Raw genomic sequence first — 27500 nt, 5'->3', positions numbered from 1 at the left:
ACCTTGTCTGGGAAGCACATATCTGCCCTTCCATTCTAAATGACAGCTTTGCTGGATAGAGTAATCTTGGTTATAGGTCCTTGCTTTTCATATCATTGAATACTGCTTGCCAGTCCCTTCTTGCCTGCAAAGTGTCTTTTGAGAAATCAGCTGACAGTCTTATAGGCACCCCTTTGTAGGCAACTCTCTGCTTCTCTCTTGCTGCTTTTAGGATTCTCTCTTTGTCTTTCACCTTTGGCATTTTAATCATGATGTGTCTTGGTGTGGTCCCCTCTGGGCCCAGCTTGTCCGGGACTTTCTGTGCTTCCTGGACTTGTACTTGTATGTCTATTTCCTTCGCAAAATTTGGGAAGTTTTCTTCCATTATTTTTTCACATAAATTTTCTATTTCTTGCTCTTCCTCTTCTCCTTCTGGCAACCCCATGATTCGGATGTTGGCACGTTTAAAGTTGTCCCAGAGGTCCCCAAGCCTCGCCTCATTTTTTTCAATTCTTGTTTCCTCATTCTGCACTGGTTGACTGTTTTTGTCTTCCTTGTGTTCCAAATCATTGATTTGCACCCCAATTTCTTTCCCTTTACCATTGGTTTTGTGTGGATTTTCCATTGTTTCACTTAGCATAGCCTTCACTTCTTCTCTTACGCGTTTGCCGTACTCAAGCATGTCTGTCAAGCCTGTGAGCATCTTTATCACCAGTGGTTTGAATTCTGTGTCTGTTAGGTTGACTATCTCCTCATCTGTTAGGTTGGCTATCTCCTCATCACTTAGTTCTCCCACTGGAACCTTGATCCGTTCACTCTTTTGGGTCATACTTCTCTGTCTCCTCATCTTGACAGGCTTCTGTGTTTGTTTGCCTCTGTGTCTTAGGTAGAGCTGTCACTCCCGTTACGTTGTAAGGGGCAGAGCCTTAGGGATTCGTCAGTACAGGGCGACCTGTTTCACCACGTTGTGGCGCTGTATGTGGGGGAGGGGTCTGAGAGGGAACAATCCCGCTTGCCCAGCACTTGCCCCTTTTCCAGACACTTCTCCCACTTCCATATGGGACTGGCATCCCTCTAGCTATTGCCCTGGCCATTATTCCCAGAGTGGGTGGGTCTGTGTTGGTTTTCCATTTAAACAAGTTAACTTGTAAAAATAAACCCACATAACTGTTTTATTCTTATATCATTTAAGTTGAAATTATTTCAAAACATATTAAAAAAAATAAGTTGGATTATTTGACATTAGTTAATAGGGTTGCTGGCACATTTATATTCTGGATTCAGGGATCAGTACTTATTTTGTAACTACTAATACCACATTTACTATTCATGTACAGACAACACACGATTTTTAAAAACACACTTATGCGATAAATGTGGTTTTAAAAGACATTTATGCAATAATTGGTACATATTTAATGAAATAAAATTTTAAGCCAAAAAAAATGGTCCCAATAATGGTAGAAATGTTTGCATTAAATTAACCTCTTTAAGATAATAATTATAAGACATAGAAAAAAAGGTTAAAAAAAAGTTTCCTCACCCAAGGATATTTGTTGATTTTAGAGATAGAGGAAGAGAGAGGGGAAGGGAGAGAGACAGACAGACAGACAAACATTGATGTAAGAGAGAAACATCGATTGGTTGCCTCCTGTACATGCCCTGACTGGGAACTGAACCTGCAACCTAGGTATGTGTCCTGAGTGGGAATTGAACCTGCAACCTTTTGGTGTATAGGATGATAATCCAACCAACTGAGCCACCCAGCCAAGGCCATAGAAAGATTTTAAAATAACTACTTAAAGGCAGGAGATTGACCTAAAGTAAGAAGAAACTAGGGGGAAGAATTGGTTGACTTTGAAAGAGGATAACCCTCTGGGTAAGGTCCATGTTTATGTGCTTTATCTCCAAGGGTACTATTCAACAGCCCACTTTGTACAACATGACTAAAATTCAGTTAGAAAGCCACAGTTTATTAGCTTGAGATGTCAGAGGATGAAGTTCAGGGCTACCATAATGGCTGGAAATTGAGAAGAGAAACCACAGAAAATAGGAAAAACCAAGGGGGAGGAAATAAATTCCCCTCAAATCCATGGCTAACCTCCAAGCTACATACATGACTGAGAGACTCCAAGGATTCCAATGGAAAGTAACAGTTGCAAGACTAAAAGATCTGAGCAGAGATTCTAGCTGCTGCCCACGAGGGGAGATAGAGTTTATAATTTGACTCTTACTAAATTAGAGGGGCTTTCCACTGAAAACTTAGAAAGACCCTGCATAAAGACTAAGCCTTAGGACTAAGAGATCTGCTGTAGGATTAAGGGCATAATCAAAACACACTTGCCCTAATGGATGCAAAACCAAAATCTATGAAGTCACAATTATCAGCCAGAAAGTTAATCAGTGGAGATAAAAGAATCCATAGTCTCTGCTATGAATCATCTATAATGCCCACTATATAATAATAAAAAAACTTCTATACATAAGAAAATAAATGGACCCATAGTCAAGAAAACAAAGAGATAAACAGAATATGACCATGAGAAGATCTAGTTGTAAGAATCAGCACATAAAGGCTCTACAGAGGCTATAACAAATACGTTCAACAACTTAAATGAAAAATATGGTCACAATGAAAATTTTGAGATGAAAATTTTCACCAGGAAAATGAAAACCTAAAATAAACTAAATAGAAATTCTAGAATTAAAAAGCATATTATCTGAAATTAAAAATGTGCTGGATGTGCTTAAAAACAGATTGGAGATGGCAGAAGAAAAGGTCTCTGAAATTAAAGACTGATAAATTGAAATGATCTAAACTGAAGAACACAGTGAGAAAAAGAAACAATAAAACTAAAACAAAACAATACACAGAATCTCAGTTATCTGTGGGACAATTTTGAATAATCTAACATATGTTTACTTGGAGACACAAAAATATATATAAAAATAGTGATGAAGTATTTCTCTAATTTGGTGAAAACCACTGGTTTACTAATCTAAGATCAGCAAACTCCAGGGAGATTAAATACAAAGAAAACAAAATTTAGGTCCAACACAGTAAAAACTGCTGAAACCACAAAGACAAAACCTTGAAGCAGCCAAAAGAAAAAGTAATTCTGCAACAATATAAATAGTGGCAGACTTTTTACCAAAACAAGGAAGGCTAAAAGACAACATTTTTTTAGTGCTGAAAGAAAAAGAAAACTCTCAAACCAAGTTTCTTACAATTAGAAAAAAGAATTACAAATTGTGAAAAGGGAGAAATCTAGAACAGGCTGTGGTATTGGATTAGAATTAGAAGTATTAATGTGAACTCATGGTTTTCAAAAATATATAAAAATAGGTGTAAAGTAGAAGTTAATGCTTAAATCTTGGCTTCTCAATACCATTCTGCACTAAAAGGAACCACAGCTCCCTGGAGAAATGGCTGACTTCAGGATTAGAAAAGGAAAATACAAAATGAACCTGGAAATATTCAAGGAATGATGAAGATATGTCAGAGGGGCACTGATTATCTTAATATGGAATAATCTTAATATTAAAATAAAAGATATTATTGATTGCAATGTGTTACACATTCCTAAAAAAATACAAGTTACTCAAATTGACACAATAAGAGAAAATCTGAACAGCTCTATACCTATTAAAAATTGAAATTGCTATTAAAAATCATTCCACATAAATTTTAAAAGATTTAAATTCTTTCCACCACAAAAAAAAAAACTTCTATCCCAATGATTTCACTGGTGAATTATATTAAGTTTTAAGAATGAAATAATACCAAGATCATACACAAACACTTTTAGAAAATAGAGGAGGAGGTAAAGACTTCTCAACTCACTTTAGGATGTTAGCATAGCTCTGACACCAAAACCTGACAGAAAAAAATAGAAAGAAAACTACATATTCCTTAGGAACACAGATACAAAAATTCTTATTAAAGTCAATTAATGTAATTCACCATAGTAACAGCATAAAACAGGAGAACGCATTTGACAAAATTAAACACCCATTCATAATTTTTTTAAAAATCTAAGCAAGGCAGGAATAAAAGGGAACTTCTACTCAAAAGAGAACTCAATCCCATTAAAGAATTAGATTACAACTAACCTCAAAACAAAAAACACCCAAAACTGCCAGAAAATTGAACTGTATGGAAATTCGACAACCAAGGATCTAAAGAAGCCACATTCATCCAGACAGGTAGGAGGGGTGGAGATGGGTAGCTGAGGTGGAGAGGACATGGTGTGAAGGCAGTCGCTGACAGAACGGGAAGTCCTGCATTCATCTGTGGTAGATAAAAAATCGGAAGAGATACCTTGGGAGCAAGTGATCCCAGCCTCAGGCCAGACCACACAGTCCAGAGTGCCAATGCCGGGAAAATAAAGCCTCAATCTCTGGCTGTAAAAACCAGTGGGGGTTGGGATGGTGGAAGAAACTGCTGATCTCTCAGGAGAGTCTGTTTAAGGGGCTTACAGTCCTAGAATGTACATAAACTCACTCATCTGGAACCACCACCAGGGCAACGACCAGAAGGGCGCCAGTCACATATGGGAAAGAGGTGAAGTGACTGGAAATGGGGCAAGCACCAAGCAAGCCTCCAGCAGCCAGGTGGTAGCATTGTCCCCTCTACAACCCCTCCCCCACATAGAGAGCCACAAAGCGATGAAGGGGGTTTCCCTACTCCCGTGAATACTTAAGACTCTGCCCCATACAACTTAACAAGTGCACTAAGACAGGAAGTTAAAGCAGCTCTACCTAATACACAGAAGCAAACATAGGGAGGCTGCCAAACTGAGGGGACAAAGATATATGGTTCAAATAAAAGAACAGAACAAAACCCCAGAAAAAGAACTAAATGGAACAGAGATAGCCAACCTATCAGATGCAGACTTCAAAATACTGGTGATAAAGGTGCTCAGGGAACTCATTGAGTACGGCAAAAGCATAAAGGAAGAAATGGAAGCTACACTAAGTGAAGAAAAGAAAAACCCACAGGGAACCAATAGTGAAGGGAAGGAAGCCAGGGTTCAAATCAATGATTTGAAACACAAGAAAGAAATAAACATTTAACCAGAACAGAATGAAGAAACAAGAATTCAAAAAAAGGAGGAGAGAATAAGACAACTCTGGAGCATCTCCAAAAGTGCCAACACCTGAATCATAGAAATGACAGAAGAAGAAGAGGAAGAGGAAGAAATTGAAAATTTATCTGAAAAAATTATGAAAGAAAACTTCTATAATTTGGCGAAGGAAAGAGACATACAAAGTCCAAGAAGCACAGAGTCCCAAACAAATTGAACTCACCAAGATGACCACACCAAGACATATCATAATTAAAATGCCAAAGGTTTAAGATAAAGAGAGAATCTTAAAAGAAGCAAGAGAAAAGCAGAGAGTTACCTATGAAGGAGTTCCCATTAAGACTATCATCTGATTTCCCAAAAGAAACTTTGCAGGTAAGAAGGGACTGGCAAGAAGTATTCAAAGTGATGAAAAGCAAGGACCTACAACCTAGGTTACTCTATCCAGCAAAGCTATCATTTAGAATGGAAGAACAGATAAAGTGCGTCCCAGACAAGGTAAATCTAAAGGAGTTCATCATCACCAAGTCATTACTATATCAAAAGTTAAAGGGACTTACTTAAGAAAAAGAAGACCAATACTATGAACATTAAAATGACAACAAACTCACAACTATCAACCACTAAATCTAAAAAACAAAAACAAACTAAGCAAACAACTGGAATAGGAACAGAATCATAGATATGGAGATCATGTGGAGGGTTATCAGTGAGGAGGGGGAAGAGTGAGAATGAGGGAAAAGGGTCAGGGGTTAAGAAGCACAAATTGGTAGGTACAAAACAGACAGGGACTTTAAGAATAATATAGGAAATGGAGAAGCCAAAGAACTTATATGCACAGCCCAGGGACATGAACTAAGGGAGGGGAGTCACGGAGGAGGACAAAGGGGGAAAAATTGGGACAACGGTAATAGCATAATCAAGAAAATATACTTAAAAAAAATAAATACTCAGCTGACAAATCAAATAAATAAATAAACAAAATGGCATGGTATTTGCATATAACATATACATATCCTCCCACATACTTTAAATCTTCTCTAGATTAGTTCTAACAACCAATACAATGTAAATACTATGTAAATAACTGTTATACTATATAGTTTAGTGAATAATGTTAAGGACAAAGTCTGTGCATGTTCAGTATAGATGAAACCACTGCAGGCCTCACTAGGTAGACCCATCAGCAACAACATAACGTTTTTCCTCAAATGTCTTTGATCTGCGGTTGGCTGAACCAGTAGATGCAGAGCCTAGGAATATTGAGGGCTGACTGTATTTGGTGTAAGGACAGACACCTCTAAAAACAAGAGTGTTATGTAGGAAATTGAAGTAGAAGTTGGTCAATGTGTCAGCCACTGTCGCCTTTTGCTCTGATCAAACAGCAGCCTCATTCTTCTCTAGGAGGTTCAGAAATAGGTGTATATAGCCAATAATACAGCTACTTGTACAGCCAAATGATTTTTGACAAAGGCGCCATGTAATTCAATGGGGAAAAGAAAGTCTTTCAACAATGCTGATAAAACAGCTGAATAAAAAAGCAGAGGGATGTTTCTATCTTTGTTATTACAAGGAAAATAAAGTTAATTGCAAAAAAAATAGCATTGGTAAAATAATCCCAAATTTACATAATACACATCAGAATTAATTTGAGATGAACCAGATACTTAAAAGTAAAACCAAAAGCTAAAACTAATCAAGCTTCTAGAGGAATATATTCACAATCATAGGGTAAGAACTGATTGATGGACTTCATTCAAAAATTAAATTTATCAAAACATACCATGAATAAATAAGCAAAACAGACTGTGAGAAAATATTCAGAACACACATATCTGACAAAGGACTGGTATCTAGAACTCAGTACAGTTTAGTTCTACAACTCAATAAGAAGAGAGACAAAGCAATTTGTTCAAATGACAAAAAACTCAGAAACATCACAAAAGAAAATATCTGAATAGCAAATAAGCACATGAAACATATTCAACATGTTTATCAGAAAAGCTTTATATAAGAACATCCATAGCAACTTCATTAATAAAAATGGCAACAACTCAGGTTTCCATCAAAAGAAGAATTGAAAATAAACTATAGTATATTGGGTTGGCCAAAAAGTTCGTTTGGTTTTCTTCCATATGATGGCTCTAGTAGTGCTTAGATGTCTTTAATTTCATTTGAAATAATTTCATTAGATCGTATTGTGACAGTTGTTTTATCAGCATGCATTTACAAAAATACTTTTCAAAATTGGTGATTTTTTTGTGTGCAGCCATTTTAATATTGAAGGTGGAAGAAGATATGCAATATTTTCAACGTATTATGCTTTATTATTTCAAAAAATGTAAAATCGCAACTGAAATGCAAAAAAAGATTTGTGCAGTGTATGGAGGAGGTGCAGAGACTGATCAAATGTGTCAAAAGCGGTTTGTAAAGTTTCTTGGTACTACTGACATTTTAGCCAAATATGTAATTCTTTGCTATGGGGCTGTCTTATGCATTGGAAGATGTTAATCAGCACCCCTGGCCTCTATGCATTAGAAGCCAATAGCAGGAGATAGTTGACATACTCAAAATATTCTAATTAATAAAGTTATTTGTGAAAATGAAAAATGTGTCTTTTATTTTATGGAAAAAACTAAATGGACTTTTTGGCCAACCCAATATTTATTCAATGCAATATACTACATTAGAGAATAAAGTACTGATATCCACAGCAGCGCAGATGAATTATATACATACTTAGTAAGTCAGACTCCCAAAATGTATGATTCCATTACAGGAAATTCTAGAAAAGACAAAACTAATCTATGGCAGTCAGTTGATTGTGTTTGAATCATTGTGGGTGGGGAACCTGTCTGGGAAGGAGACCAAGGAAATTTTCTTGGGCTGTGAAAGTATTCTATATTTTGATTAGAGTAATGGTTATATAGTAGATAGACTTATCAAAATTCATTTAGTTATGCAATCAATATCTATGAAAATTTTATTTCATTAAAAATATAAAGGTATACAGTTAACATATTAGGGGGAAAATACTGGATGTTTGTCCAGTTAATTAATAAAAATATTATGCTAAAAAAAAAAGGCCACAGCAGGTAGACAACTACCATATTTTTCACACTATAAGGCGTACCTGATCATAAGACACACCTAGGTTTAGAGGAGGAAAACAAGAAAAAAAAATATTCTGAACCAAATGGTGTGCTAAAATATTTAATAAAATATAACAGAATAATATTTCAACCATGTAGTGAACAGCAGTCAACAGCGGTATTAAGAACCATCATCATTGTAATTAACAAATGAGGAGAGACTTTAAGGTTCAAGTTTTCTAGTTTTCTGGGAACTCCAAGAACTCATCATCGCTAGTATCAGAATTTATGAAGCTCAGTTGCCCAATCACTGATATCACTTTTTTCACTATCTTCATACTGACCAGACACCCTGAGATTCAGCAGTAAAGTGGGACATTTAAGCGTCCCCAGGGGTTTCGCGTGGGCCCACCGCTTCCTCTTCTAACAGCTGTCGCCACCGCTGACAGGTCAGGTAATACACATCATGGTCTGTGACGCAATATTTGCTCCATAAGATGCACAGACGTTTCCCTCCACTTTTGAGGAAAAAGAAGTGCATCTTATTGGAGCGAAAAATACAGTAATTTGTTTTCCTCCAAAATTCCCTTTGCCCTCGTAAATAAATAAGTATAACACACATAGGGGGACATCAGATAGCTTCAGGAAACATATTCTAGGCTTACAGAAGTTTCCAGAATAAAGCTATATATAGGCCTTTATTTTCTAGACATTGTATCTGTAAAATGGGTATATGATCTTGTCTATCTCCCAAGGAAGTTACACAGATTAGTAAACTAAAACATCACAATTCTTAGATTACTTTGAGATAAGAAGGCTAAAAAATTCAATATTTTACATTATAAGACTCCTTCCAGGCTATAATTAAACTAGTGAGTATAATAGCCACAAGCAAGACAGGTTCTGTCCCCATGCAACATTTGAAAAGGCAGCTTCATTGCTGAACCAGAAGCAGAGTTTTGCGTTGGAGTACTTTAATATGTTTTTATATTGCATATAAAGCACATAAGCGTAAACAGTTTTCAGTAAGATGCCTTGCTGAAAACTACCTCTGTGAAGGCAGGCTGTAATTCTGAACAAGTTTTCAATTTTCACACTGCTGCTAGGGTAAAACATTTTAAAGAGTTTAATTTTTTACAATGGATTCAATGACATAGGATTATCTAACAAAGTAATGGCTAATCAATAGAAGGTTTAGTTGTCAGGTGAAACATATAACACACTAAAAGGGATTGATTGCCAGACTTCTCCTTATTTACTAGAAGGTATATATTTAAAATGACACAAACTTGTTATCAGGCTGCATTCTTTTAACCTTGCAAAAAGCTGCTTAAGAAATCTGTTCAGCAGCCCTATAGTGAAACAAGATATAGTATAATGAAAATGGCTAGCGATTGGGGGGTAGGGTGGGGGGAGACAGGGACCTTCAGATATATAGTAACATTAAATCAAGTACCCAGCAAGAATATGGGACAGAAAAAGCAAACTACAAAGCGACATCTAGGAAAGCTGGAACTGGGCTTTAAAAATGTCACACAGATCTACCGAATCTCACTCAACAGATGTAAAGCTGTATCTGATTTCATTCCATGTTGCTCTTAGGACAGATTTTTAAAGGACTCATACAACTGGGCACAATAGGCTACCCATTTTTTTCTCTCCCTCCCCTCCCCCTCCCTCTCCTTCTTCTCCTCCTTTACCTCCTCCTCCTTCTAACGGTATACAACCAGATTTACCACTGAACACAAAATAAATTGGGCCCATATGGACTTCAACCAGCATATAAGCTGTTTCTTTTATAATTTATTCACAATATCTCATCTCAATATGAAAATATACTTTTTATGGTCATTGCAACCCAGGAGTTCAATAATATTTTTTCTACTAAGTTAGTGATTACACAATTTATCAAAGCATGATTACACTGAAATAAAAATAAAACAAAACACCAACCTCCTATATAGTCTTCTTTCCTCAAAGTAATTTTAAGAAAGCTGGTTATTAAATTGCTGCTTTTTGAAGAAGGGTTTCTGTAACTAAACACAAATTGCCAAAGCATGTTTAAAAAAAAATAAAAAGTTATTAGACTCTAAAGGATTCAGCCGAAGTGGGAAGTTAAATAAACAAATCACTTCATCAGACTTGGAAAGATCACTTTTGTCTTACTTAAGAGACCTACATTAATTACCTTTAAGGTCTTTTACATGAACTGTTTAAAATAAATACAATTTATTTATTTATTTCAAATGAGGTGCTTCTTCCAAAGTATTAAATAATGTCTACAGATTCAAAAGCATTTTTATAAATAGGTAATTAAAACAGATGACTAAAATTAAGTCAAGCTGCAAAACATTACCCAGGATGCACTGTGATTTTTTTTTTTTTAATAAACATTTCAGGCTATTTTTTTTCCAACCAAAGCCCAAAGTGCTTCAGGGAAAAAAAAGGTAGGAAGTTTCATTGGGGAAAAAGTACACGTATATAATGAAATAATGCAAACCCCCAAACTGAAGTATTTACAATACAGTCCCTTAAGTATAGTTTGTCACATTGCAATTACACCTTGCCTACTGCCAAGTCAAAGTGCTTACTACTGCCACTAGGGGGAGAAATGTCTTAACAAAAAGCAACAGCAGATAGAGAATGGGTTTTCTTGAGCAATTATCAGAACAAAGCTCCCTTGGCTGTGTGTACCTTCTAATTACTCAATACAATTAAAATGACTAACCTAAAACAAATAAAAAAAACACAAAAACCCTGCCTGCCTGATATGAGACTTCATTAACCCCCCCCCCCCATCAATCAAATCAGAAAGAAGGGAATGTAATCATATACAAACATTGCAGAGCTATTAAAGGAGGTAAATCAGTGAGTTTGTTTTTAAAGAAAGGAAGTGGCTCTCTAGAAAAAAGAAATGTCATGGTATTTACCCATCTGGATGCTGCTTGAAAACAAATTGTCCTCCAAAGAGCAGAAATACAGTATGTTTTCTCTCAGTTCACTGGCTTATGAATGACTTTTTGTTGTTGTTGTTGTTGTTTTGTTAATACACACTATAATGTCATTTTCTATGTCAGTGATGTGCTTTTTCTTCCTAGTCATCCAACTGTGTAAAGGAGCTATGCCAATCACTTCCATGCTTATCCTGGGATGTTTTCACTTAGTTCTTCACTGATGGCTTTTTTTGGTGGACCTCCTCCAAGGTAATGTTCAGAAAAAAACATAGGAATTTGGGAAGGATGGCTACGGTAGGCAAGAAAAACAGCTACTTATTCCTCTTAAAGACTTATGTAGTTCCTTTTATAAGGCCCAGTCATTAACAGAACATGACAATAGAGTCATTTTTCTTTTAGCTGACAATTGTGACATTTTTCCAACAGCGTGCAAGGTGTTGAAAACCTGGCAGCTGTTACCTCCTGGGATGAGGATACTTTTTTATCCTCCCTTGACAGTTTAACTCAGTGGGCCAGCACCTTTAGACTGCAAAGTATCCTTGAAGAGGATGGAAGCTTGAATTACTGCTTCCTCCCTAATCAATGTAAACCCTCACTGCAGGTGAAGTCTCCATCTACAGAGGTGCATGAGGGAGGAAAATGTAATGCCCTGAGCCAGATGGTTTTTATCTTGTTTTTAAAGAATAAAGGAACAAGCTAACAAGGGAGACAGCTACTTTGTTAGCTTCTTGGCCTCTCTCATGGCTTTGCATCCCCAGGGTTCCAGCTACACAAGAGAAAGAATACAGAAAAACGTAAACACTTAAAGAAATATAACTAGAGGGCTGGCATCATGCTGCTTTCAAAGCACTGAGAAAGCTCTACTCAATGCTTTATTTATCACTGCCCACGTTCTCAGGATGGTAAGTGGACACATACACAAAGGGAATGGGGGATGGGGAAGGATTAGACAGAGGTCACAATTTACTCAATTACAGAGAAAGGCAGGGCTGACAGATCCTATTAGCGCCAATATGAAGCAAAGAAGGAGTTGCATGTTGTAAGGCCACATTTTCAAAAAGTAATGAGTACTTTCATGTATCCTCCCAGGCCTTTGCCCTTGTTTGCATATATGAATAAAAGCTATAAAAACAGTTGCTATGGTTTCCTTGGCTTCACATTTGAGGAATAAAAGTAGAAAGAAAATTGTAAATACTTTGTATATTCTTTAAATAAAAGTTCATACTTTACTTAATGCCAAGAGGTACGATTATTCTGAAAGATTAATCTGTAAGATTAGGAAATTAAAAGGATACATTGCTGCCCCTTCCCCCCTCTCCCAAACTCTCCTGCCTTCTGATGTTGGATATGAAATGGAAAAGCAGGTATAAAAAATGACTGGGTGATGCAGTGTCTCCTGACCTTCTCTTTCAATATTTTTTTTCTGCTAATGTCTTTTTCAGTCTTTGGAATTATGATCAGGAAGTGTTCTTTTCTTTTCTATTTTTTGAAAGAATTTGTATAAGATTGGTGTTATTTATTCCTTAAATGTTTGATAGAACTCACCAGTGAAGCCATATGGGCTTTTTGATAGCTAATTCAATTTCCTTCATAGACATGGGGCTATTCAAATTTTGTTTCACCTTGTATAGTATAGTTTTCAAGGACTTTATCCATTTCATCTAAGTTGCCAAATTTTTGGTTTAAAGTTGTTTATAATATTCCATTACGTTTTAATGTCTGTAAGAATTGTAATGATACCCCTTTTTTCAGCTCTTCCAATAATTAAATAATTCTCCAAGTTACCACACAGTGATCATATTGTATCAGCAATGGTAAAACCATACTTTAGAATAAAATATATAAACTATAAAATTAGTTTGAAATATTACTAAACTTGTTAGAATGTAACTGAGCATTTTAAAATCAATGGTGAAAGAGTTCCTGAAATCCCATTAGAAATTTGTACAAGAGAATCTCAAGTGAAGTATTGACCCACATGCTGCAAATCCTACTTACATCAATACTAGGTTTTTAAAAGGCAGCCTTCGCTTCTTTTTACCTACGTAACTTTACTAAAGTGGGGGGCGGGGGAAGAAGACAACACAAGCAAATGGCACTTCATTATTGTCATACGCAATAGAGAAGAAAGGGAGTTTAAACAGCTTATATATTATGTCCTACATTTAAAAAATCAGCAGTGGGGTAATCAAGTTCAGGACAGTCCTGGACAGCTGCCCTGTGACCCACTTCTATTGACCCCTGGTATTCATCACTCTCCCCTAAGATTGAGAGGGCAAGCTCCTAGGGAGTGACCACCACAATAGACAAACACAAGCCAACAGTAATCTGGTTCAAGCAAAAAACCAGATGGCACTGCAATAAATTTACAAATCTGCATTCATGGGGCTGTTAAAACACCCAGAAGCTAAAAGACTCTGAGGGCCCCAGGAGGATCTCCTACTTCCCTGTTTCTAAAGGCCATTTCTCTTTCCAAGAACACTGAGTTCATGCTCTTCACAAAGAGAATGGAGATAAAACCCTTTATAAAGAAAAGGGGTGGGGAGAGCCTCATGACCTAATTAATCTCCAGAGCTTGGATCTCAACACTGACAGAATCAGAAAAATCATTTCGGAGCACCAGGAGGGGAAAAAAAGACAAAAATGGTTGAATTAAATTGGAGGGAGTGAAGTGGACCTGCTAAAAAGCAATGGGAAAAAAAACAACAACATTACATTTCTTTCAAATACTGCACACAACAAATCTTGCAAGTAGAAAATGATTCAATAATGTATGCATTTATTTTTTAAATGAATCAGATTAGTCCCATGTGTGACCTGCTGGTCCATCTGTATGTGCTGGACTTAATAGGCACGATTCTCTCTCTTGCTTCAGTTTGAAGTATGAGAGAGATAAATTTAGTTTAATTTTCAACAGATCAGCCTATCCATTTTCCAAATGGGCCATCTGGATAAGCCTATTAAAATTAATTTATAACTTTGTAGAGTGAAAATTCGTTTGTTAGCTTAAATAAAGTTGCCAAAACTTTTTGTCGTGTCATTGTTTTCTGACAGTTGTCTCCACCTCCAAATTTCAAAATTCAATATTGTCCTATTATTTACATTTACAGATCAGCTGTTTATATCCAAATAATGGTGTGACGTGTATTAAATAAAAAATGAATGTCACAGTTTTAAGTACTTTTCTCCCAAATTAACACTGTATACAAACTGGAGTCAGAAGGGAGAAGTAGAAACACTTAGTGGCAACACTGAGATCTGGGTTTCAAATCACTGACTGGCTAAATAAGCCACCTAATCTCTCTAAGGCTCCATTTTCTTCACCTATGAACTGGAAATCATATCCAGCAACTTCACAGGATTATTGTGAGGATTCAATGAAATAAGTGTAAGGTTCATGGTGGATACTCAACAAATATTAGATCTTTTTTCCATAATAATGCCATAAATACAAGTAAATTAGAATTATTGTTTATTGCTGGTGCTCATCTTTTCCAATTTTGTATTAAAAATGAATAGGTGGTGTAATTGAAAAAAAAACTAACAAAAGGTAAAAATGTCACTTGTCAAAAAAATGATTAGGTGTTATACTTATTCTCTGACAACACTGTAAGAATTTGTTTTTGTTGCCAGTGGGAGATGGAAGATGTTATAGGTTGCTGCTACAGGTAGTAAGAAGAGCAAATTTTCGGACCAAGTATTTTTTGAACACTTTAATTTTTAAAAAGAAAGCACTATGGAATTGAACTTTTAACTAAAATGTGTTATCTTTGGAGAGTGTGGAGACAGTGGTGAGTAAAAAAATTTTTAAATTGTCATCAATAATGGCCTTTAATTCTAGGAAAGGCAAACAAATATTACTCAGACCAGAGGAGCTAACTCACTATAGGCAGATCCCTTCTAATTTTTTTTTTTTTTTTTTTTTTTGGTGTGTGTGTGTGTGTGTGTGTGTGTGTGTGTGTGTAGAATCTTAAAAGGAAAATAAGGTTTAAAGTCAGGTACTCTACTATCTGCACTTAAGAAGTGTTTCAAGTTATTTTTCCTAAACAAGAAACGTTTTCTTTGATTTAGTTTGCACTACTCATAAGCAACTGACTGTCTTTTTCTTATATACCTAGGATATATTTGAAGATTGAGAAAACAATGTTACCTGATTGAAATAGATGGCTACAGCCATCCTAACTTCAGAGTATTCATTTTGTTTTGTTTTTTATATTGTATTTATTTATTTTTAGTGACGGGAAGGGAGGGAGAAAGACATTGATGTGTGAGATACATCAATCAGTTGCCTCTCAGCACGCCCCCAATTGGGGACCTGGCCTACAACCCAGGCATGTGCGCCCTGACATGGAATCAAACCAGTGACCTTTCCGTTTGCAGCACAAGCCCAACCCACTGAGCCACACCAGCCAGGGACAGAGTACTAATTTAAGCTCTAATGCTAAGGAATGGCAAATTAAGGGTTTCCTGTCTTTTGTTTTGTTGTTGGTAGCCTTTTAAGTAAGACTGAATTTCATACCTGTCTAAGTGAATTCTTCTCTGGTATTATCTTCCTAGGGGGTTCGCCATTATTACAGTCTTCTCTCTCTGAGGAATTCTGTGAAAGAAAGTAAGCTTTAATTCACTTCTCATTATCTTCAATCTTATTCTGTGGGAGTAAACTGAATTACATTTCTAATTCGGTAAGCTAGAATACCACGTATATTTATGCATTTATTCATTGAAGATTTATATACATACAGACATACACTTATGTAAAGGAAAACATATGCCCATGTATATAAATAAATGTATGTAGGGACCTAGGTGGCAAGTATTTTATCTGTATTTAAGCAAACTCAGCAGATCATATTCATCAGAAGTCTGATTTATTGTTTTTTGAAAATGCAGCTTGACACTGGACACAAGAAAGCTCCGATCTATATTGAGCTGATAAAAATTTAAACCATCATTTTAAAATCCTCATCCAAGGATATGTTTTATTGCTTTTAGAGAGAGAGGAAGAGGGAGAGAGAGAGAAGTATCAATTGACTGACTCGTGAATACACCCCACCTGGGGATCAAACCCACAACCTAGGTTAGGGAAGGATGCTCCACCAACCGAGCCACACCGACCAGGGCCACTTTTTAAAAAACTCATCACCAGAGGACATGCTTATTGATTTTAGAGAGAGGGTAAAAGAGGGAGAGAGACATCGATGTGAGAGAGAAGCATTGGTTGGTTGCCCCTTGTACACACTCCAACAGGGGGACCAAACCTGCAACCTAGGCATGTGCCCTGACCAGAATCAAATCACAACCTTTCCATTTACAGGATGACACTCCAACCAACTGAGCCACATCCCCAGGGCTATAAAATAATTCGTTTTAAACTATACAGTAAATGTTTGGTTGGTACGAGTTCTCAAAGTCTGATTCCTAAAAGGTAGTTTCTCCTTTCTCTTCCTCCTCTTCTCAGATTTGATTTTCTTTTCTTTATTAAAAATAGCACAGTACTTAGCTCAAAACATTTAAACAGTAGTTTAAGATTAGAGTCCATTCTTGCCACTATCACCTCAAACAGCAGCTAGAAAACCCTAAAATGTCAATGGGATTTTTAAGTACTTAAGAAGGGGTGGGGGAATCCATTTGAAAGCAAGTTCAGAGTTCTAAATATCAACAGAGTAAAAAGCCAACCCACAGAATGAAAGAAAATATTTACAAATCATATATCTGATAAAGGATTAATATACAGAACATACAGAAAAATTGTAAAACTCAACAACAAACAACCCAATAAAAAATGAGCAAAAGACTTGAACAGACATTTCCTTAAAGAAGATACACAAATGACCAAAAAAACACATGAAAAGATGTTCAACATCTCTGATCATTTTGGAAATGCAAACCAAAACTACAAGAAAATATCATGTTACATTCATTAAGAAGGATGCTACTAAACAAAGAAAGAAAAACAGAATGGTGAGGATGTTGAAAAATTGGAACTCTTGTGCACTTTTGGTGGGAATATAAAATGGTATCTTTTGGTAAAATAGTATGGTGGTTCCTCAAAAAACTATAAGGAGAATTACCATATGACCTGACAATTCTACTGAAAGCAGTCTCTCGAAGAAATATTTGTACATTCGTGTTCATATCAGCATGATTCACAACAGTTAAAACACGGAAGCGATCCAAATATTCACTGATGAAGGCATAAGCAAAATGTGGTATATACACGCAATGGAATAATATTCAGACTTAAAAAGGAAGGAGATTCTGATACATACAACAACATGGATGAACCTTGAAGACTAAGCCAATCACAAAAAGATATATATTGTATGATTAGACTTATATGAGATACTTAGAATAATCAAAATCCCCTGAGAGAATGGGTGAAGGGGGAGTTATTATTTAATGGGTAGAGAATTTCATTTTATAAGACAAAAAGAGTTATGGATACGAATGGGGGTGAATGAATGTGTTTAATACCACTGGACACTTAAAAATGGTTAGACGGTAAATTTTATGTTACGTGTATTTCAACACAATAAAAATAATTGAAAAAATCTGGTAATCAACACATGTAAAGCACTATCTGCAAGGCAAAATACAGGAAATCCAAACAAATACATATTATTTGGGTTCTATTTTCTACAACTACATTTGTAATGTTAATATTTTAAAATTTACAATTGATATATTCATTATATTACATATACTCACCACATTCTAAGTGGGGAATTATTTTATTTTTAGATCAAGAAAGTCTTTCCTACATATGATTTTACCTGAAAATTTTCATTTAAGTATGAAATCATTAGTACAGTGTAGGATCATAACTGTATTTTAAACTTAGATATTATTATACTTTTTGGTTTGTATCAAATAATATATTTTAAAAGACATTAAAGGATAAATAGCACATATATAATGTCATTTAAAGGCTCCTGCACCTCTGTGGCTAACATCTCTTTGTGCTTCATGCATTACCTTTAGTTAGCTTGACAGGCCAGTACTGTTCCTTTGTACACTGTTGGAACTAAGGTGTTCCTTTTGGACAGAAATCTCTTATGAAGTTTAAGTTGGTATTTTATATTTGTGATGATCACTCTAAGGTAAAGATCCCTAAAATTAAGACAAAGAAGAAAAAACATGCTATGGTATAAGCAAGGGACAGAGACTCGATAAGTTAAGAGTTCTAACTGCTTTTCTCCTCATTTTGAAAAATAAAAATAAAAAGGAATGTAGCCTATCTACAAAAAAAAAGAGGAAGGAATACAGTTAATGACTATAAAGCATTCCAAATAAGGAAACTAGCAATATATGTCATAAGAGAATCAACGGAGGGCAAAGATCAATTTGTATAAAGGCATACCTACCTAGTCTTATTGCAACCTGAAGGCAAGACCCTCCACAGGCAAAAAGATTACAGCTCGCTTTACTGCGATACTCACTATTATGGTGGTCTGGAACCAAATCCTCAGTATGTACTCACTTTATTGGGATGGCCTGGAACTGAACCTACAATATCTCCAAGGGATGTCTGTATTTAACCCTTTTGTTTTTTTAAGTATAAATTCACTGTTTCAAATACTAAAATTAAATGTCCAATATAATAAAAACTTAAGCCAATATTCAATTATAACTATATTCAACTGAGCCAGTATTCAATTATAACTGTATTCAACTAAGACTGTATTCAATTATAAACTTATAATTTGCAAGTAACTATTCCCCAAACCATAAAGTTCCACTTTTCTTTAAATATTTTCAGATAACCAAAACCTGTTTAATTCAATGTAAGGTCCTACATTTCAAAATTAATTATGTTTTGTTAAAATGTCATTATAATAAACTTGAAAGCCTAATTACTTTTTGGTGGAAGTCTGTTATACTAAAGATATTATAAATCACATTTTTACTCTTCAGGTGCTTGGAATGAAACGAAATTGATGGTGAACTCTACACTAAATCACACAGTGAAAAACAATGATCTGAACCCTAAGAGGGTGACTAATAACTATCCAGCTCATGTCCACAATTTTCTTCCTCCTGACCCTCTATTTTATCTGATTTAGATGGGGAACTATTGAGTGGGTATTATGAGTACACCTAAGGTATGAAAAAGTGAAGGGAGCTTAATTACTGTCTGAGAGCAGAATACAGAACTGCAGAGGAACTCCTTTCCTACCGGGGCAAAGGAATATATGAATATATATGTTGTGTTTTAAAAAGAGTAACTCTTAAACAAGAAAAAGAGAAAAACAAACATTGTAATAGCTTTTTTTTTTTGATAGATTAACCCAACATTTTTTTACCCTGGACCATCCACCGTGAGAAAGCAAGTCACTACAAAAAATTCAACTCTTCTGTTATATAAAATAGAGGTAGTGATATTAAACAGTCACAACATAAAAACCAAGTAGTAAGGTACCTTCCCAATAGTGAAGAGAAGAACAAGAAAGCCAGTGAATAAGAGATAAATAGATCTACAGTCTTGAGGATGGAGGTACATGTGAAAGGACCATATATACCAGAGTGGTCACCACTGGTTCTCAAAGCCTGTTACTCTCCAACATTGCCCAGGAGAGCTCAGCAGCACAGTTATTCCTTGTATATTTAACGATGATGCATCCTAACAAGCAATGGCCACAAATGCCCTGGGTCATCAAGCTAAATTATATCCAGTAAGTTCTATTTAGGGGTAACTAATTAATGCAAGGAAGACTCATCACACAAATTAGCAGAAGAAAGACAAATAACAGTATAGTTACATAATGCCAAAATATTTCCCCATAAGATACTTATTAATTACAAAAAGTAAAAAAGTAACCCACAGTAGAGATCTGGCAGACACCATCTTTACCTTATGTACTTCTTGATATGATACAATGAGAACACGTTGTTACTTTTGAGATAACCTTGCCAAAAACATATAACCTCAATCTGATCATGAGAAAACATCCAACTAAACCAAATTGTGGGACATTCTATAGTCTGTACTTAACAAAAATGTCAATGTCATGAAATACAAAGAAAGATTAAGGAGCTGTTTCAAGTTAAAGAAAACTAAAGAGACAATGACAACTGAATTCAACTTGTGATCTGAGATTATTAGCGGAAACTGAAAGAAAATTGATGGTAAACCCCTTTAAACTGAATGATAGAGTGAAAATAGTGATCTGACCTAACAGAATGAGTAGTAACTACCTAGCCCATATCCACAATTTTCTTCCTCCTGACCCTCTATTTTATTTTATTTTGATGGGTAACTAATTAACAGGTATTATGACATAAAGGACATCACTGGAACTGGAAAATTTTACATAAGGTCTTTAGATGAGCTAATAACATTGTATTGACGTTAATTTCCTGATTGTTTCCCCATTAAAAAAATTTACATACAGAAAAATTCACTCTTTTTTTCAGGGTATAGTTCTATGAGTTTTGACAAAAGCATACAGTTGTGTAACTTCTGCCACAATTAATATGCCAGGCAGTTTTATCACTCCTCAAATTCTCTTGCACTGCCCCTTTATAGTCAACCCTTCTCCCCAATAATCACTTATTTATTTTTTTGTCTCAATAATGTTTTTTAGAAAATGTCATAAAATTGAACTATATAGTATGTAATTTTTGAGGCCCCTTTGTCACTTAGTAAAACATATTTGAGATTCATTTGTGTTGTTGCACATATCAGTAGTTCTTTTCATTGTCAACTAGTATCACTGTATGAATGTACCACAGTTTGTTTATACATTCAATTTCCTAATTTTGATAATTTGTACTCTGACTGTTTAAAATGTCCTTGTTTTTAGGAAACATACAATGAAACATTGAGGGGTAAAGGGGTATTATGTCTAACTTTCAAATAGTTCAGAAAAATAATAAGTGGGTGTAAGTGTATACATGTGTATATATAAATAAGAGATAAAGCCAATGTGATAATATGTTGACATATGGAAAATCTGTGTGAAAGTATAAGGGGATTCTTTGTACTTTTCTTTTACCTTTTCTATAAAACTGAAATTATGTCAAAATAAAAGTTAACAAAACAGATGAAACCTAGAAGAAAATATGTTAAGAAATAGAAAAATAGAAGTCAGCTAAGTGAAAAATAAAATTTGAGGGGGAAATTTCATCAAGTATAAATAAAAGTTATACTCTACCACTTAACCCTGAGCCAACTAGAAAAACCTGACTTCTTGCAACTCATTCACAACATTCAGATGGAAAGTTTCATTATAGTAAATTACTTGCAGAATGTGTAGTCCTAGAGAAATAATATTGTATAAACAGTAGCATTATATTAAAATATGTCTGAAAAAGATACTATAGAACTTACCATTAATATTAACTTAAATATTTATCTCTTAGCCTAGCACTTACTAGCTTAGAATTACAAGGGGAAGAATAAAAGCCTCACTGACAACTTTGAATTTAACTTCAAATTGAAAGCATTTGGGTTGTAACTCCTGCAGACACTGTAATTGAGGTTTGGGTAGGAAAAAGTTAAAAAAGTGAAATATTGCTAAAGCTCATACATTAAATCTCAGGGATGTATTTTGGATAAATGTTTCCAGAAGTAACCTGAGGATGAATAAAAAGGAATCATATCAAAAAACTATTTAGATGATGAACTGTCTCAAAATCAACATACCCAAATTTAAAACACTCTTCTATCATTCTCCCCCATTCTAGGCCAGCTCTTACCCTTCAAACTTTGCTTTGCATCCCACACTCAAGGCCTCAGTCAATTTCTACTCCCCTTTTCCCGCTTTTTTTCTTTGAATGTATCTAGCCAATTCAAGTCCTCAGTTTTTCCTGTGAATTGTCTACTTTAATAGTTTTGCATTTCCACTGCTCCTTCTCTAGACCAACACTCTTACAAAGTGCTATTATATTGAGATAGCCTTCTGCTATCCTTGCCTACATCTATATCTGATCCATTCTATACAATACTGTCAGAATCATTGTTCTGAAAAGATATTACTCCCCTACTCAAAAACCTTTTATAGCTCTATCACCTACAAAATAAATCCAAACTTCTTAGTGTAGCATCCACAATCTGACCAACTTATATTTCCATCAGTCTCTCATACCATTGACATGGCATTATTTACCCTTCTCCAAAATAAGAAAAAACATCTGAGCTTTTGTTTATTCGATCCCTTAGACCTATAATAGCCTTCTTTCCTAATCTCTTTATCTACTAACATCCTGATTCCAAGAGTCAGCTGACTCTGAGAAGAATATGCTTATCTCCTGCCCTACACCTCCATTTGGCCTAGCCCCCGTTGAAATTAATTACTCTGAATTATTAGCACTTGATTTCTATTTTGGCATTCATTCTTTATATTGTCTTTCTATGTTATATGTCTATATGAACGAGCTTCTCACCCCTACCCTACACTGTTAAGTTCCTTCAGGGCAGGGTCAGCTTCTTTTTCATCTTCATTTTCCAGTATCTCAGCATAAAGCTTGAGAATATAATGTAAATTGTAAAATGTTTGTTGGATTAAATACTATTACCAGATTAAATCTTTCTTAAACACCACTACTGTCATGGTGGTCTTTTTTTCCTCAAAAACTTTTATTGGCTCCTGGTTTCTATGAAATTAAATATGAACTTCTGGGCCTGGTTTTCAAGACCTTCCAGAATTTTCTGCTGCATACACTGTTACTTCCCTCAACATACATCTTATGCCCTAGTCAAGCAAGTTTCTTCATAGTCTGAATGGTATGTGATATGCTCTTGAAACTTGGAGGCTGGAAAAAACTTTAATTCTAGTCTAGTTCACTTTACAATTATAAACACAAGAAATTTATTTAATCTATTTAAGTCCTACCCTTAAAATGAATGTCAACTGTTATCTCTAAGAAACTATATGGTTCCATTTTACTCTACTGGAAATTCCTTAACAATTTTATCTTGGTCCACAAATAGAAAAATGTTTGCATGTTATGCTCAACTACCCAATAAAATGGAAAGCTTATTGGGCAAAGTCTTTGGGGCTCCCTCTACCTCCCAACACATTGGATAATATATAGATAATAAGGGCTTAATAAAAAAATTGAAACCCTATACCCACACTGTCCAGTTAGCTTTAAAGGTCATTTTCATAGCAGAGAAACTTCAAAGTGATAGCCCAACGATAGTCCTCCCTTCCCACCACTTACAATGCCAGTATTGTCATTTAGAGCATGAAATAGCAAGCTCCTGCATTAAATAAAGTTGTTTTGTTTTGTTTTTGCAAATAAAGTTTTATTGAAACTTAGCCACCCCATTCATTTGCCTTTTGTCTACAACTGCTTTCACATCACAATGGCAGAAGTGAGCAGTCATGACCAAGATCATATGGCCTACAGCCTCAAATGTTTATTACCTTGTCCTTTACAGATAGAGTCAGCAGACACTTGATTAAGGAGGAAAAGTTCTTCCGTGGATAAGCAAAGCACTCCTAAATTTTCAGATTTATAGTGTCTAAAACAAGAAGTCAGAGACGTTTTGAAAGTAGCAAACAAAAGTTTCAAACAAAAATACTCTCCATGACTTAGTAAACGGCTTATTTACTGTTTTCGGTTATCTATTCGAGCACACACTCCTGATGACATGGATAATTAAGAGTTGATTATATAATCAAATGAAAAACTAAACTAATTTACACAGTGATGAAAAGTCAAGTCACTCATAATGACTTATAATAATCTTCGAGTAAGCATCTTGCTCAAGGTTGGATGGTGCAAGAGAGCCTGAGCCTCTTTGAAGAGACATTTATTATAAGTGGAATAACCAGCTCCCAAACTTTAAGTAACATTTTCCACCTATGCCATGTTCTTCACTGGGAGAATTCAAAAGACTCTAACCAGGAAAATTATACCATTTTAGCAAAGCAAGTAAATTGTGGTGAATTATAACTCTGATTTTAAACACATCTTAAAAATTGAATGATTTGTTCATTATCATGTAGACTGACAACCCACATGAAGAAAAAAATCTTGAGACCCATTTCTAATAGCTAGTTGTAAACATCATATAGCAGGCTTCACTGATAAATTAATAACTGAATTAATATTTTTCCATTAACTTATTATATGATTTGGAACTAATTATAGCCTCCAAATATATATGATTTACACTTTTCAAAAGTAGAAACAATTATTCTTCTACAAGCTTAAAAGGTAATTAGGTTACATAAAAATCATTCAAACTCTTCAATGAAAGGTGACATAAATAAAACACTGTATATATGTGTATGCTCAAACAAATTTTAATCAATCCTTTTAGGATACAATTGGGAAAATTTAAGTCACTTAAGTTCAGAACTGACTGAGGAATCCTACTCAAGAATGAGTTTTAAGGAGGATATTATCAGATAATGTTTTCAGGCATGTTTTCATGAACACAGCTTCTTCAGCAGGTTTATTATTTAGCATACTCTATTAAACCACAACCATATCAAAGTCTCCCCATACTGCTAAACTTCAACAAGATCCACCAGTTAAAGCTTTCAAGAAGTGATATTTTCTAGTAATACACCAACTGAACCAGATATAATGGACAGCACTCTTGGAGGGACAACCACACACACAGGACTTTCATTAGTACTGCCTTCATCCCTATGAGAGAAGTAATAAAAAAAAAAAAAAAAAGCTAAGTAGGTTTTTTCCCCCGATATATACTGTCCAACACTAATTATAAAATACTACAGATGCAGCCTTTCTCAAATGCAAAGGGACTGTGTATATTTGCAAAGAAAAACTATTTTTTATGCTTCCAAATTCTTAATCCTGTTTGGAGCTGTCAGTGGGGGTTAATGGAAGCCTTGGATAGGAGAATTCCAATCTGGTTGGCAGATGGATAGGTTGGTTATAGCTGCATAACTATGTCTTGCCTGCAGGCACAATTCAGAACACTGTTAAAGCAATATAAAGTCTCTGTCAAGCTGAACCATTTGGATCAGTAGCAAGGAGAAATAATAATAAAAAAGAAGTTCATTTCTGGGCCTTGTGCATTTATGCTAGTATGCAGAAACTGATTAATTGTCATAGTGTGCTGGTCTTCTATACCTCAGATTTTTACTTCTGGAGTAGGTTTTGCATGCTAATATAATCATTCTCCCTCTTGAGACATTAGCAAATAATCAAATGAAAAACAGGATCATAATTTACTGAGATTCAAGCAATTCTCTATGCAAATTTGACTTGTTATTGCTGCTGCCTCGTTAATCTGAATGCCTTTGACAAACTCCTTTGATTTATGAACTCATGACAACTCCAATGTGTATATATTTTGCTAGATTGACATTATCATTAAGAGTGGGTGGACTGAGCTCACATGAATGGCTGGTTTTATTCGCTGGTGTCTGCTGCTCAACAGCTGAGCATCTCCTCCTCACAAAGCCCCTGAGCGTCAGGCTCTTCCCATCTTCCCATCCATTCATCATCTCGATGTTAATTGGCCCAGGCTTTAAGCAAATTTTCAACACGATTTAAAGGCACGATGACACTGATTACTGACCCTCTGCCATACGGTGCCTATTGATTAACCTGACAGAGATGATGAGCTTGAGGGAAACTAGGTGTGTGGGGACCTCAGGGGGGGAAATATATTGTCTATTCAGGCAAACACTTGTCATTACCTCACAAGCCAGAGTTTGCACAGCATACATTCTTAAAACACACTACTGCTTTAACACCTACAGCTAATGCAGAAAGTGCTCTGTATTCAGAGATATTACAGATATGTCATGTCAAAGCACATGGCACATTCAGTATTTAGAAGAACTCCCCAGATAGATGGCTGCCTTTCAACCAATTATGCTTGTGCTGGCTGATGTATTTTAGGTTAAATTCAAAGAAAGTGCTGGGAGGCCTCGTAGTGTTGTCTCACATCAGAAAAATAATAGAATAGGAAAACAAAATAGGTTCTTGATAATAAATAGATAGAAGAAGAAAGGAAGGAGTAAAATTGTCTGCCATTCCAGCACTACTATTACTAAGCTGCCATTCTATCATTATTAAAATAAGAGGTACTCTTAAAAAGGAAGAAAAAAAACCTGTTTTACAAATTATATTTTCTGTCCTTTAAATACTGCTACCTGATTCCAACTGTCAAACTATTCCTAGAGAGAAATTACCAATAACTGAATATTTAAAAATAAAGCAAAGTAACATTTAAGTCTAACAAACAGACCCCTTAAATTCTTGCTTGTCATTTTCAACAACAGCTGTACAAACTGCAATACTTAGGGAAACTGTTCAAGACATTTGAAGGTAAGCTTCATGAAAAAACCAAATGCTCTCTTATTCAAGAAAAAATATGAAAGTTCATAATAGTTACTGAGCATGCACATTCGTAACAACAACAAAAATCTGCTTTACAATATTGCTATATCTGCAAATTTACACAAAGTCATGCAGCACACTCTAAAGGATCCAACAGAAACCATCTTCAGATAGGCAAGGTTCTTATTTAAAACAAAGCTAACAAAATATGCTCCCTGTGGTCACACATATTACCTTGTTTACTTACGAGTCCTGAGGGGACAGCCAGTATACAATTTTAAACACGAAGATTTTGGAGCAGCACTAACAGTTATTTCAAAGCTAAAATAATAGAAAACTGAACAACAGCCCAGCTGTGGTCCCTATTACAGTGACATGGGCTGTTACTGTAAGAGATCAAATGTTTTTCAAGTCAAACAGCATTGGTGCCTGTTATACTGGAACATGTAGCTTACTCCCTAAAAGCCTGCCTCCTGCTCTTTTAAGATAAACAAGCTCAACTAAGCACTGAGATGCTCTGATAAGGAGGATGGAAGAGACGAGCTGCACCAGAGTGACAAGGCAAGGGCGTGAAGGACCAGCATTCCTTTTGTTAACTTTCGAGTTATAGAATATATACTAATACAGCATTTAATATTTCACCTTTAAAAGTATAGCTAAAGGAGAAGAACAAATTTCTACCAATAAATGTGGGGACAAAACAAGGGAAAAAGTTACCTCTGTTTTGTGAATACGGGAGATACTACACAGCTGTCTGAACATACTCAGCTTTGTGACTTCTTAATCAACTTAGCAATAACTATAAGTATACAAAAGAGTTTGTAATTACGTTAATATGCTCCATATCAAAAGTAATAGTCCATTTTAACTCTAAAGGTTTTTTGTTTGTTTTTTTTTTACTCTAAAGGCTTAATTTAAAAACAAACAAAATACTTCATACCCTGCACTTTCAAGGAGGTTTTTATTTTTACATTTTATTTTGCTTAACATCCCAATACAGTCACCAAACCACCTCTACTTATAAAATGTAGCTTAATGTTTTTAAAATCCCAATTGGCTTGCAAAGGGGGCTTTTATATACTACTTTAGGTTGTTTTTCTGGACAGAACTAAGAT

General features: G+C 35.3%; 1 protein-coding gene across 6 annotated transcripts in view; it reads right to left on the bottom strand.

Moving 5' to 3' along the window:
• Window positions 1-27500, bottom strand: part of BTRC (beta-transducin repeat containing E3 ubiquitin protein ligase) — a 179767-nt gene that overhangs the window by 67125 nt on the left and 85142 nt on the right. For 3 of the 6 annotated variants that reach the window (XM_090278436.1, XM_090278435.1, XM_090278437.1), the window contains one exon: window positions 15632-15709. The exons of 2 other annotated variants lie outside the window; for them this stretch is intronic. In XM_090278436.1, coding sequence (XP_090134562.1) covers window positions 15632-15709 — 78 coding nt within the window. Of the gene's footprint in view, window positions 1-15631; window positions 15710-26619; window positions 26798-27500 lie in introns of those variants that run through there. One more of the 6 variants, XM_090278440.1, reaches the window with a different exon arrangement.

This window comes from Furipterus horrens, unplaced genomic scaffold, assembly GCF_987537825.1.
Source record: "Furipterus horrens unplaced genomic scaffold, mFurHor1.1.pri manual_scaffold_5, whole genome shotgun sequence".
Classification (NCBI taxonomy): Eukaryota; Metazoa; Chordata; class Mammalia; order Chiroptera; family Furipteridae; genus Furipterus; species Furipterus horrens.
This window is presented reverse-complemented; position numbering and strand designations above follow the sequence as displayed.